Source organism: Chrysochloris asiatica, unplaced genomic scaffold (genome assembly GCF_000296735.1).
Source record: "Chrysochloris asiatica unplaced genomic scaffold, ChrAsi1.0 scaffold00113, whole genome shotgun sequence".
NCBI lineage: Eukaryota > Metazoa > Chordata > Mammalia > Afrosoricida > Chrysochloridae > Chrysochloris > Chrysochloris asiatica.
Window position 1 is genome coordinate 10,914,454 of NW_006408631.1, and position 13,358 is coordinate 10,927,811.

The 13,358-nt window shown below is 36.3% G+C and overlaps 1 protein-coding gene across 1 annotated transcript in view; it reads left to right on the plus strand.

The window, feature by feature from the left end:
- Positions 1–13,358, plus strand: part of FAM194A (family with sequence similarity 194, member A) — a 53,453-nt gene that overhangs the window by 18,685 nt on the left and 21,410 nt on the right. The window contains exons 8-12 of the mRNA XM_006868001.1: positions 858–968; positions 1,969–2,126; positions 3,498–3,568; positions 4,424–4,569; positions 10,059–10,147. Of these exons, the coding sequence (XP_006868063.1) occupies positions 858–968; positions 1,969–2,126; positions 3,498–3,568; positions 4,424–4,569; positions 10,059–10,147 (575 nt within the window). The remainder of the gene's footprint in view (positions 1–857; positions 969–1,968; positions 2,127–3,497; positions 3,569–4,423; positions 4,570–10,058; positions 10,148–13,358) is intronic.

A 13,358-nucleotide genomic window follows, 5' to 3' on the forward strand; every position in this document is an offset into this window, starting at 1 on the left:
GGTATTCATGGCAAATACATGAAATTCCCTAAAAGTATTCATGATCTACAAGGACCAGAATCTTTTCCTGGAGGCCTGTTTTGAGTATTAGCTGCTCGCCTACTCAGAAACCTCTGTAGTCAGAATATGAATTCAGTTCGATGACTTGTCCACAGTGCATCAAACCCTTCATCGAGTCACTTGAGCCTGTAGTTCTGTCTCTCCCCTTTGGCGTCCCTAGCCTCTCTCTCCAGAATGATCTGCACGGTACAAACAGAATTCAGAGCCCCACCATGGGTTTCCCCTCAAGATATTCCTCTGAATTTTTTTTAGAAAGTTGACAACTGAAAATGACAGTAATGTCAAGGCTGTTTTCTTTCTCACCACTTCTTGAAAGAGCTTACTTATTCAGACACCTTCACTATTTTTATAAAATCAAATGTGCATTATCCTTGTTTCTCTCATTTGGTTACACACTATACACACTCCACACACAGCCCAGAGACTCTGACATGAACAATAACGTGATTTCTGAAACTATCCTTATATCTTGGGGAGGAATCTCAAAGACCAGCTCTAATGGACTCAGCTCTGCTCTAACAAATTGCGCCACAAAGAAGCTGTCCAAGTGCCACCTCAGTCTCCCCAGTCCTTATCAGCCTGTAAGTAGAAGTGATGTCACATTAAATCTTACTGGTACCCTCTGGTACAGGCTCTCAGCCCCTGAAAGTTCCCCACTAAGAATTTCTGGGAATCCTCAGGACAGCTGACAGGAATTTTCAACCAAATTTGTAGTCTCCCACCAATGAATATTCATTGACCCTTCCCAGAACCTGTCTGTTGTCAGTATTTGTTCATTTTGTCCCCCTTTTCTGAAGGATGAAGAGGAGATATTACCTAAGTGTGAATATTGTGGGAGTGATCTAAGAACATTTCTTTCCAGTATGGATTTTTACTCTGAATACAGTAGCATTGAACCAATAAAACGTGTAAGTTCTAAAGCAGGTTTACTGAGGAAATAGTACTATTTTTAAATATGCATTCACACATAAACACCACATCATATTTTCCCTTGCACCTTTCTTCCGCATTGCCATTCTTAAAGAAGTATGTGTTAGTTATCAGGGAAATAGAAACCCAAGCCACACTGCAATATCACTTCACACCCACTAGACTAGCTATAACCAGAAAGACAGATCACAACACGTGGAAAAAATTGGACCTTCATGCACTTCTGGGGATGAATACAAAGTGGTAAGTTCACTTTGGAAAACAGTCTGGGAGTTCCTCAAAAGGTTAAACATGGACTTAACATAGATTTTCACTCCGGTGTACCCAAGAGAGCAGTCCAACATATGTCTATACACACTCTTGTGTATAAATCTTCCTAGTAGCCAGAGTGGAAACATCTCAAATGTCCATCAGCTGTTAAATGATACACAAAATACATTCTGTCTGTACTTTGAAATGTTGTTTGGCTATAAAATGAAATGAATTCTACAGTATAGTTGAGCCTTTACAATATTATGGTAAGTTAAAGAAGTCAGTCACGAAAACTATGTGTTATATAATTTCATTTGTATGAAATATCCAAAATAGAAAAATCCATAGATACTCAAAGTAAATTAGTGGTTGCCAAGGGTCAGAAGAAGGGGACAGTGGAATTATAAGGTTTCATTTTGGGGTAATGAACACATTCTAAAATTGATCGTGGTGATGGTTGCACAAGTCTGTGAATATACTAAAAAACATAGATTATATGCTTTAAATGAGTGAACTGTATTGTATATATGAATTATATCTCAATAAGGTTATTACCAAAAAAATAAAAGAGGAAAAAAAGAAAAGAAAAGAACTATGGTAGATTGTTATCTAAACTGCATTTACCAAATGTGAGGGTTTTTCTTTCTTTCCTTCCTTCCTTCCCTTTTCCTCTAGTCACCTTATCTAGGGATTTAAAAAAAAAACAAAAAACCTTTTGTTTTTCAGGACTCCTGTTGCATTCATTTCCAAAATCTAGTTGAATATATCTCTATTGAAGAGCAAAAAACCCAAAGCTCTTATGCTAAATTAATCTGTATCGACCCCCACGCAGCCCATGGAAATGAAGTGGAGAGGCTCAAAGCAAAGGAAAAGGCCCTGCGGAGGTAACATTGACCCTTTGATACTGAAACTCAGATTGGCCCACTTAATTGAAAAACATTTTGTAAAATTAGCCATTTTTTTTCCCTATAAAATGCATCATTTTGAAGATGTGTTCCCACTGAGTCAAACTTTTTACAATTCCTGGTGGATGTCATTAGATCCAGAAGTTTTCAGAAACTGAAGACTCACTGATTTAAAGTAGTGTGAAAATTAGGGAGAACACAGGCTACCACACAAGACCACTTTCACATTCAACATCCATAGAAAGTTACAGGGCTTCCAAAAACACCCTCAGTTTTGTTGATTTGTTAGAAGGACTCACAGAACTCTCTGAAAGCTGTCATGCTCACGGTTGCAGTTTATTAAAGGCAAAGGGTACAAGTAAAACCCCCCAAGGGAAAAGCAGAGGGCAGAATCCAAGAAAGGTACCAAACACAGTTTGTTCAGCAGTCTTCCTCTGCTCCCCCAGTCATGGACAGCATTACTTTAGTGTGACAGATGGGGTGTTGTCAACCAGGGAACTTCCCTTGAGGCTCAGTGTTCAAAGGGGTTTTTTTTGTTTTGTTTTCCTTTTTTTTTTTTAATTACTGTTGTGGCTCCATCATGAAGGCTGTCCATGTAAATGATCTCAGTCTCCAGCCCTTTCTGAGCCGACTGAGGCTATGAGACCCAAAGTCTTTACCCTAAGTCATATTGCAAGTATGGCTCAAAACCCCCACTCTACCGCACATTGTCATATTTTTTTGGTGTGGTCAGCTACTACCCTAAATACTATCTGTTGTGGCTCTATTCCACCCTTAAACCACATTATTAGGCTATTCAGCATGACCCAGACAAACACACTTCTAGTTAGCATGACATTTCAAGAGTTTAGGAATCAACTCCCAGGAACTGAGGGCAAAGACCAAATCCCGCTTCACCTTTAAACACTTTACCACTCAAGTAGAAATTTGTTGCTGCTGTTATGTGTCATCAAGTCGATTTCAACTCATAGCAAGGCTATAGGACAGAGTACAACTATCCTCTGGGGTTTCCAAAGCTGTCATCTAAATGGAAAGCAGTCTGCCACATCTTTCTCACACAGAGCGGCTGTTGTGTTAGCAGCTGAGTACTTAACCACTGTGCCACCAGGACTCCTTAGTAGAAATTTACAAATTTCAAATTCTCAGAATAATTTGGAAATCCTATATAGGAGAAATATAGCCCCTAAACAGTGTAGAGGCCCACATAATCAAATTATATAGACCAGGTTCACAGATAATAACAGGCAAAAATAATGAGGGATGGCATTTATGCAGTTAAAATGTTACAGCATGCTGTTTTAAGTTTTAAATACATCTCAGATCTATGAATCATATCTTTTAATTTTGTAGGAAACAGGAGCGACAGATGGCCAAACATCTTGCAATCATACCCACTGACGAGCTTACGTTCGCCGAAGAAGGTGAGCTCACCAACAAAGGATCTGCTACATCAGCTGTTTAATATCAGAAAGCTCAGATAATGTCACAAGACCTAAAATCCATGAATACTGAAAGTAATAGATAAATTTTCATTTCTAAGTAAAGCCTCTGTTAACTAAAATGGCTCAGGAAAGGTGCTTATTTCAGCCATCTAGCTGACCTTTGTAGTTCCTAGTCTTCATCTCATTGTTAGTATTGATTGAAAGTAATCAGTTGTAGAGCACTTTATAGATAGCTGCAAAGAATTTTCAGAGTCATTTTCTCTTGTTTCGTTAAGCGTATATTCCATTTTTCTTTCAAGCTTGAGTATGGAAAATCCTTTCAAAAATAAACCTGATTTCTTTCTTTTCGTATTTTCACAGTCAGATAGCTGGCTGCTAGAGCTATTGTATAGGAGCTGTAGCTTTTCTATGGATTTTGAATTTTTGAACCAGAAGTTCTAGATTCAATCCCTCATTCCTCTTCTTCAAATACACACTGTCTGATTTGGGATACATTTTTTTAAATATTTCTGCAGTCAAAGCTATTAAAAACTATTTTTATATATTTATTAATTAATTTCTTTGTTTGTAACTATATCCCTAGCACAGATTTCCCAGATATTCAAGTATTTCACACCAAAACTGAAGACCACAAAATTCCACTTAATAAAATCCTTATTTTTTTTAACAAAGGATCCTCATTTTAATTTAATGAAGATCCTCATTTTTCACCCTTTATAATAAGTGCCTGATGAATTAGTGCATTTGTAAAATAATTCAAAATATAATTTTAGGGGTGAAGTTTTTGAAATTTTAAAATATATATGTAATTTTATGTGATTCTCTTCCCATTAGATTCAAGGCACTTAAAAACAATTTCTTATCAACTGTCTGTGGATATTCCAGAAAAGGTGTCAACTGATGAGAGCATGTTTGATTTTCAAGTAGAAACCAATAACTTATCCATTGTTTGTTGTGATTCTAGGATAGCATGTGGAAAGGTAAATATATATATTTTTAAAAAAGCTTATAAAATTTCAGATTTGGCCTTTCAAATTTCATTATGCTATAACAATATTTTTTAATAAATGTTTTATGGTGACTATTTTGGTTGCATTGAGTCCTGATGTGACACTGTGATTTAATGTGCTAGACTGCAAGGTTGGTTTGAACCACAAAGTCGGCAGTTCAAGTTCACCAGTTGCTCCTTAGAAACCCTATATAAGGTCACCATGAGTCAGAACCAACTCAATGGCACTTAACAACAACAACATTTTGCTTAAATGGAGCCCTGGTGGTATAGTGGTTACACACTCACCTGCTAATTGAAAAATCAGTAGTAGTTCAAACCTACCAGCCACATCATGGAAGAAAACTGTGGCAGTCTACTTCCAGTGAAAATTTACAGTCTTGGATACCCTATGGAGCAGTTCTACTGTGTGCTATATGGCCACTGTGAGTCGGAATCCATTTGACAGCAGTGGGTTTAGTTTGGGTATTTTGTTTAAAAGAAGACCTAGTAACACAATGATTATGCTCTTGGCTGCTAATCAGAAGGTCAGTGATCCGAATCTACCATCCATTCTGAGGGAGAAAGGTGTGGCAATTTGCTTCCCATAAAGATGACAGCATAGGTATACCTATGAAGTTCTGCTCTATCCTACAGAGGCAGAACCAACTGGATAGCAGTGGTTTGGGGGGATTTATAAAAACTGCAGATTGTGGATGTAGGGCTTGATGGCAGACTAGGTAGAAAGGCTGTGCAGACCTCCACCAGTAATAACATGGAATACTGGATAAAATCATTTCAAAGAATGGTGCCAGGACTCTGAACTTCATATAAAGGGATATTTAGGAGCATTGAAAGGCTTACCACAGTGGGCTTGGTGCAGAGGCCGGGAAGGAGGTGTTTTCTGATTTTCATCAGCCAACGAGTCCTTGGCACAGCCATTTTGAATGGGAAAGAGCAGATACATGGTCAAAAGAGCACTCCCATCACAGAGAGATCTGACCAGTCATCAGAGATAAAGTTACAAACATCTCTTTTCATTGTTTTATTTTCCTCTGTCTGCCTGGCTCCACTCTTGGGACCAGAGGATATACCTGAGTGAGTGGACACCCCCAGGAAGGTTTTACTATGCACAAGCGTGGATCTGCAAGGATCTCTGGGTGCAGAATTGTAGAAGGTGGAAGAGTCAACATGAACAGCTTAAAATGGCAGTGTCCTCTAAAATGGGGACCAGCCCTGGGTTGGTTCTCACTAGGAGAAAAAAGGCCAAAAACAAAGCCTTGAGTTACAGCATAAGGTGAGATGGAAACATCTTGAAATTTCTCAAGCAGCTTTGAGGGCAAGAAGCCAAAAAAGTCTTACTTATATTTTGCTATGTTTTTTTGTTTTATTTTGTTTTGTTTTGTTTGGAGGCAATTTTGGATGTTTGTGTCCAGTCTGTTTTTTGGTCCCCCTTTTATCATTGGGGGGGGTGCTTTTTCTCTTCTTGCCTTACCCAGAAAGAGACAGCAATTGTGGTCATACAGCCAAGCTACAATCATACTCGATAAAATCCCACCATCTAGGCAAGAACCAATATTAGCTGCTATACACCAGAACAGTGTAAGTAACCAACACCTGCTAAAATAACTCTTGAGTTTAATAGTAAGAGATGTGAAATGAGAAATCCATCTCCTGGTCACATCTACCAGTAGACAATCAGAGAGCTTAAGAATACACCAACATACATTCATCAAATTATTGAAAATACAAGAGCACCACAAAGCTTAATAAATAAATAAAACCAGAAATTTTCTGATCATGTCCAGAAATAAGACAGAGTAGTGCAAACAAATGAGTTGGAGGTAGACCTAGAATTTCCACTGGAAGAAGTTCAGACTTTGGAATTGCCTAGTAAGAGAATGTTATTGAGGTGCATCCAAATGTTCCAAAGAAAAGTTGAGGAAAATAAGGAAGAAGTCAGAAGAGTGCTACAGGAACAATCAAATAAGATAGAAATAGCATTGGAAACAACTCAAAACCTGCAAAAAGAGGTCCAAACAATTAATAATAAAATATCAGAAATGGACAATACACTGAAAGGGTAAAGGAGTAGAATTGATGAGATGGAAGCCAGAAATCAGCAAACTTGGAGATAAATCTCTCAATATTGCTAAAAAAAAAAGAAAAGAAAATCTGAAAACAGTCTAACATTAATGTGGAACAACATGAAGAGGAATAACCTACAGTGATTGGAGTCTCAGAACATGAAGAATCACAGAAAACCACAGAGGAGATAGTTGAAGAGCTTCTGGAAGAAAATTTCCCTAACATCCTGAAAAATGAGAAGATAAGCATTCAAGAAGCTGAATGAACCCCAGCAAGGATAGACCCCAAAAGAAAATCACCAGGATATATCATAATCAAATTCTCTAAAATCAAAGACAAGGAAAGAATCCTGAAAGCATCTAAAGAAAAAAGAAGTGTTACCTACAAAAGCAAGCAAATAAGATTAAGCTCTGATCTCTCAGCAAAAACCATGCAGGCAAGAAGGCAATCGGGAGACATATACAAAAACCTGAATGAAAAAAAAATTGCCACCCAAGAATCATTTACCCAGCAAAGTTGTCAATCAAATATGACAGTGTAATCAAAACATTCTAGGATAAACAGAAGTTAAGGGACTTTGCAAAATCCAATCCAGCACTTCAAAACATCCAAAAGGGAGTTCTTTCTACTAAAAACCATCAATAAAAAACAACTAGAGACTTGACATGTGTGGCAACACCACCCAGAACTCAGTTGAAAGAAGGAAGAACAAAACTACAAGAATTAAATCAGAGGATCTGGGAGCTCAGTCTATGAACAAAACAACTACAATTCAAAAGAAGGGGAAAATATAGGAACAGAGATCCAGGTGATAAGGAAGTCAGGTAGATTTCAGAATAAAACAGACTGTTTTAAAAGTAGGAAAAAGTTAATATGATATGGGGTAACTTCAAAGATAATTGATACTTCCCAACATATCAAGAAAAGGAATATCCAAGAAGACCATGGAAACATTAAAACTATGAAGAAACTGACAAGTAAAAGCACACACACACACACACACACACACACAAACACAAAATTGAACTCAGCACAGGAAGGCTTGCAGAACAAAGAAACCAGCAGCACCACACACGCAAAACAAACAAACATAATGACAGCAATTAATTCATACTTTTCAATAATTACACTGACTATCAATGAGTTAAATGCACCAGTCAAAAGGCAGAGAGTGGCAGAATGACTAAGAAAGCAGAATCCTTCAATTTGCTGTCTACAAGAGACATACACATAGAAACAAAAACAGATTAAAAATTAAAGGATGGAAAAAAATATACCAAGCTAATTGCAATAAAAAATGAGCAGAAGTGGTAATACTAATCTCTGATAAAGTAAACTTTAAGGCAAAATTAGCATAACAGACAAAGAAAGACATTATCTCATGATTGAAGGATCAATTAAACAAGAAGACATCACCATAAAAATATCTATGCTCCCAATGAAAGAGCCCCAAAATATATAAAGCAAACCTTAATAGAATTGGAAAAAGAAATAGACAAATCTACAATAATAGTGGAAAATTTTAATATACTGCTTTTGAAAAAGGATAAAAGAACCAGAAAGAAACTCGACAAAGACACAGAGGAACTAAACAACACAATCAACCAACTTGACCTCATGGATATGTATAGAGCATTCAACCCAGCAACAGCACAATACACATTCTTTTACAGTGCCCATGGAATGTTCTCCAGAACATACCATGTGTTAGGCCACAAAACAAGCCTCCATAAGTTTACAAACATCAAAATATATTACAAAGCATCTTTTCAGATCACAATGTTATAAAATTAGAAATCAAAATAAGAAGTCTAAGGAAACAAATTCAAATACATGGAAACTGAATAACACTCTGCTTAAAAGTTACTGGGTAGTTGAACAAATAAAAGGTGAATTTACAAAATCCCTAGAAACAAATTAGGATAAAAACACAGCATACCAAAACCTTTGGGATACAGCTAAAACAGTGCTAAGAGGATAATTTATAGCAATAAAGGCACACATCCAAATGGAAGAAAGAGCCAATATCATCACATTAATACAACATCTCCAACAATTAGACCAGCAAAGTAAATCTACAGTCACCAGAAGAAAAGAAATAATAAAGACTAGAGCAGAAATAAGCAAGATAGAAAACAGAAAAACTATAGAAAGAATCAACAGGACAAGAAGCTGGCTCTTCGAAAGAATTAATGAAACCAACAAATCATTGGCAAACCTAATAAAAGAAAAGAGGAAGAAAACACAAATAACATGAATAAAAAGCCACATGGGTGACAGCACAACAGAACCAATGGAAATCAAAAGGATAATAACAGAATACTATGAAGAGTTGTACTCCAACAAATTTTAAAATCTAGAGGAGATGGATATATTTTTTTAAAAGCACGGTCTACCTAAACTTATACAGAGTGAAGTACAAAGTATAATAACTGCACATTAAAGAACATTTGAAACAAGTAGAAAGTGAGATTAAAAGGGGTAAAATCATTAAAAGTCCTAACCATTTCCCCAAAAAGCATTATTAATATTTCAACATGTTTAGACTTGTACTGCTCAACATGGTAGCAATAACTACATATAGTTGTTTACATTAAAATTAATATTTTAGAAACTTAAATTCAGTTCCTCAGTAACATTAGTCACATTTCAAATGCTAAATAGCTGCATGTTACCAGTGGTTACCATACTGGATGGTGCAGATAGAGAACATTTTTACTGTTGCAAAAAGTTCTTTTTGTTGTTAAGTGCCGTTGAGTCAGTTCCAACCCAGAGCGACCCTCTATAGGGTTTCCAAGGAGCAGCTGGTGGGTTTGAACCACTGACCTTGTGGTTCAAACTGACCTTGCAGTTCAGTGCATTATCCTACAATGCCACACCAGAATTCATTTGGTGCTGGTGGATATGTGCCGTGGAATCAGTTCCGACTCATAGTGACCCTGCATAGTTTCCCAGGCTGTAAATCTTTACGGGAGCAGAAACCCTCATCTTTCTCCTGCAGAACAGCTGGTAGTTTCGAACTGCTGACCATGAGATTGGCAGCCCAATTTGTAACCACTACACTATACCAGAGCTCCTTACGCCAGGATTCATAGCCACCATTAATATCAGGACTTAGATTTTTCCTTTGTGGGTTGGCTTTTATCTTGTTTTGTTTTTATAGTATATAAGGTTTAAAAAGAATAAAACAATGCAATTTCATATTTCTACTAGAAAGGTGTATCGAGTTATATTACAGGATTTGGTGGTAGTCTTTAATGAGTCTTAAGGATTGGTCCCCAAATTTTAAATTAAGAATGATTTGCATCATTATCTAGCAATCAAATGTTGTTACTAGTCTTCTGTCTGAAACAATTTCCGGTTAAGTGTCTGTTTATTTCCTGTGGTGTATAGACTATCCTGGAGGACGAACTTCTAGAGAAGAACTACAAACATGGCAGCAAGTTTCTGACGTCATTTCCAGATGGAACAACGCAAATATTGTATCCTTTCTTTCAACAAGTTATTTTTATTTACTTTATTTCCTCACAAAATGAAAGGTAAAGACAATTCAAAAACATATGAAGAAAAAATTCTACTCTAGAATCCAGCCACCCAAAGGAAAGCTGTTAACAAAATTTTATATATCTGCCCTACTTTTTTCTACATCTATGAGGTTATTTCTAGATGATGCTTTTCAAATCAATTCTTGCATTATTTATGCATAATATTTTGTCCTTTTCACATAATAATATTACACAGTAAATTTTTAAGTATAGAATATGCAATAATACAGAGATACACCACCATTTTTGTAAACACATAGTTGTTGTTAAGTGCCATCAAGTTGGTCCCGACTCATAGTCAACTCTACAAAGGGTTTCCATGAACCGCCAACCTTGCAGTTCAAACCAACCTTGCAGTCCAGTGCATTATCCTGCAGCGCCATACAGGACTCCACATGATATAACTCATTATTTTTTAACTTATCTCCTATTGCTGAATACAGGTGGCTTCAAAATATTTTGTTATTGTGCACAACAGCTAAATAAACAGCTTTGTGCATACTTTGTTGCATATTTGTCACTTGTTTCCTTGAATTAAATACCTAGGGGTAGACATTTGAGGTAAGAAATTGTGACTGTTTTAAAGCTTTGATAGATACTTGCACCCAGTTAAGTTGTGCCAATTTTACACATCCATGGGCAGCTTGTCATTTCAAATGATTTTTAATACAAGAATTTGAAATGCATTTTATGGTGCACTAAGTTATTGATCTACACTTGTCTGTCAATTTGTTGTATTGTGGTGGTTTGTGTGTTGCTGTAATGCTTGAAGCTATGACACTGATATTTTAAATACTAGTAGAGTCACCCATGGTAGACAGGTTTCAGTTGAGCTTCCAGACTAAGACAGAAGGAAAGGTGGACCACTTCTGAATGGTTAGTCACTGAAAACCTTATGAGAAGCAGCAGAACATTGTCAGATATACTGCCAGTAGATGAGACCCTCAGGTTAGAAGGTGTGCAAAATGCGACTGGGAAACAGCTGCCTCTTCAAAGCAGAGTTGACCATAATAACATGAATATAGCAGTTTTCTGAACCTTCATTGGCTGATGGAACACAAGTCAAAATGAGAAAAAAATAGTTGCAGACATTCATTAATAATCAGAATGTAGAATGCACAAATATGAATCTAGGACAATTGGAATTTGAGAAAAATGCAGTGGAAAGTATAAAAATTGATATCTTAGGCATTAGTGAGCTGAAATGGACTGGTGTTTTGAAACTGACAATCATATGATTTACTGTGCTGGAAATTACAAATTGAAGAGAAATGACATATCATCATCAAAAAGAACATTTCAAGATCTATCTTGAAATACAATGGTGTCTGAAATAGGATAGTATCCATACACCTACAAGGAAGAACAGTTAATTTCACTCTTATTCAAATTTACACATGAAGGACTAAAGCCAGTGATGATGAAATTGAAAAATTCTACTTCTTCAGTCTGAAATTAATCAAACATGCAATCAAAATGCTTTGATAATTTCTGGTAACAGAAATGCAAAAGTTGGAAATAAAGAGGAAAGATCGATAATTGAAAAATATGGTGATAGAAATGATGCTGGAGATAATATGATAGAATTTTGCAAGACCAATGACTTATTCATTGCAAATACCTTTTTTTTCAATAACACCAATGGCAACATGTGGATCTCACCAGATGGAATATACAGGAATCAAACTGATAACATCTGTGGGAAGAAACTATGGAGAAGTTCAATCTCATCAGTCAAAACAAGGCTATGAGCTGACTATGGAACACACCATCAATGCTCATATGCAAATTCAGGCTGAAGCTAAAGAAACAAGTTCACAACACTGAAAATACAACCATCTGAATTTGGAGATCATCTCAAGAACATATTTGATGCAGTAGGTACTAATGACTACAGGCCATAGGAGTTATGGGATGACATCAAGAACATCATCCATTTAAAAAAACAAAAACAGGAAAGAAAGAAAAGACCAAAATGGATATCTGAAGAAATTCTGAAACTTGCTTTTGAGTGTAGAGAAGCTAAAGCAACTGGAAAAAAATGAAAAAGTGAAAGAGCTGAACAGGAACTTTCAAAGGGCAGCTCAAGTAGACAAAATAAAGTATTATAATGAAATGTGCAATGACCTAGAGTTAGAAAACCAAAAGGGAAGAACACCCTCAGCATTTCTCAAGCTTAAAGAACTGAAGTAAAAAATTCAAGGCTCAACTTGTGATGTTAAAGGATTCTGTGGGCAAAATGTTGAGTGACACAGGAAACATCAAAATATGGAAAGAAGACAGTGTCACTATAGCAAAAATAGTTGGCCAATGTTCAACCATGTTAAGAAGTACTGTATGATGGAAAACTGATGATACTGAGGGAAGAGGTCCAAGATGCACTGATGACAATGGCCAAAAAAAAAGACTCTTGGTGTGGTACTGTATGATAAGCACTGGAATGCTAACCAAAAAGTGGATGGTTCAAATCTATTAGCTGCTCCTCGGAAACCCTATATAGGGTTGTTATGATTTGCAACCAACTTAATTAACACTTAACAACTACAGGAATTGACAGAATGCAAATTGAAATCTTTCAACAAACAGATGCAGAACTAGAGGTGCTCACTTGTCTATTCCAAGAAATTTAGAAGACAACTACCTGGCCAAACAATTGGAAGAGATCCATTTGTGCCCATTCCAAAGAAGAATGACCTAATCGAATGTGAAAATCAATAAATGATATCTTTAATATCACATGCAAATAATATATTGCTAAAGATAGTTAAAAAACTATTGTTAAAAAAAACACACACACACAAAAAAAACTATTGTAGCAATACGTCTACAGGGAGCTGCCAGAAATTCAAACTGGATTCAGAAGAAAATGTGCAATGACGGCTATCATTGCAGGTGTCAGATGACTCTTGATTGAAAGCAAAGAATACAAGAAAGATGTTTACTTACGTTTTATTGACTATGCAAAGGCTGTGTGAATCATAACAAATTATGGATAACATTGTGAAAAACAGGAATTCTAGAATACTAATTACTTGTGTTCATGAAGAATTTATACATATACCAAGAGTCAGTCATTCTAACAGAACAAGGGGATACTCAATAGTTTAAAATCAGGAAAGATGTGCATCAGAGTTGTATCCTTTCACCA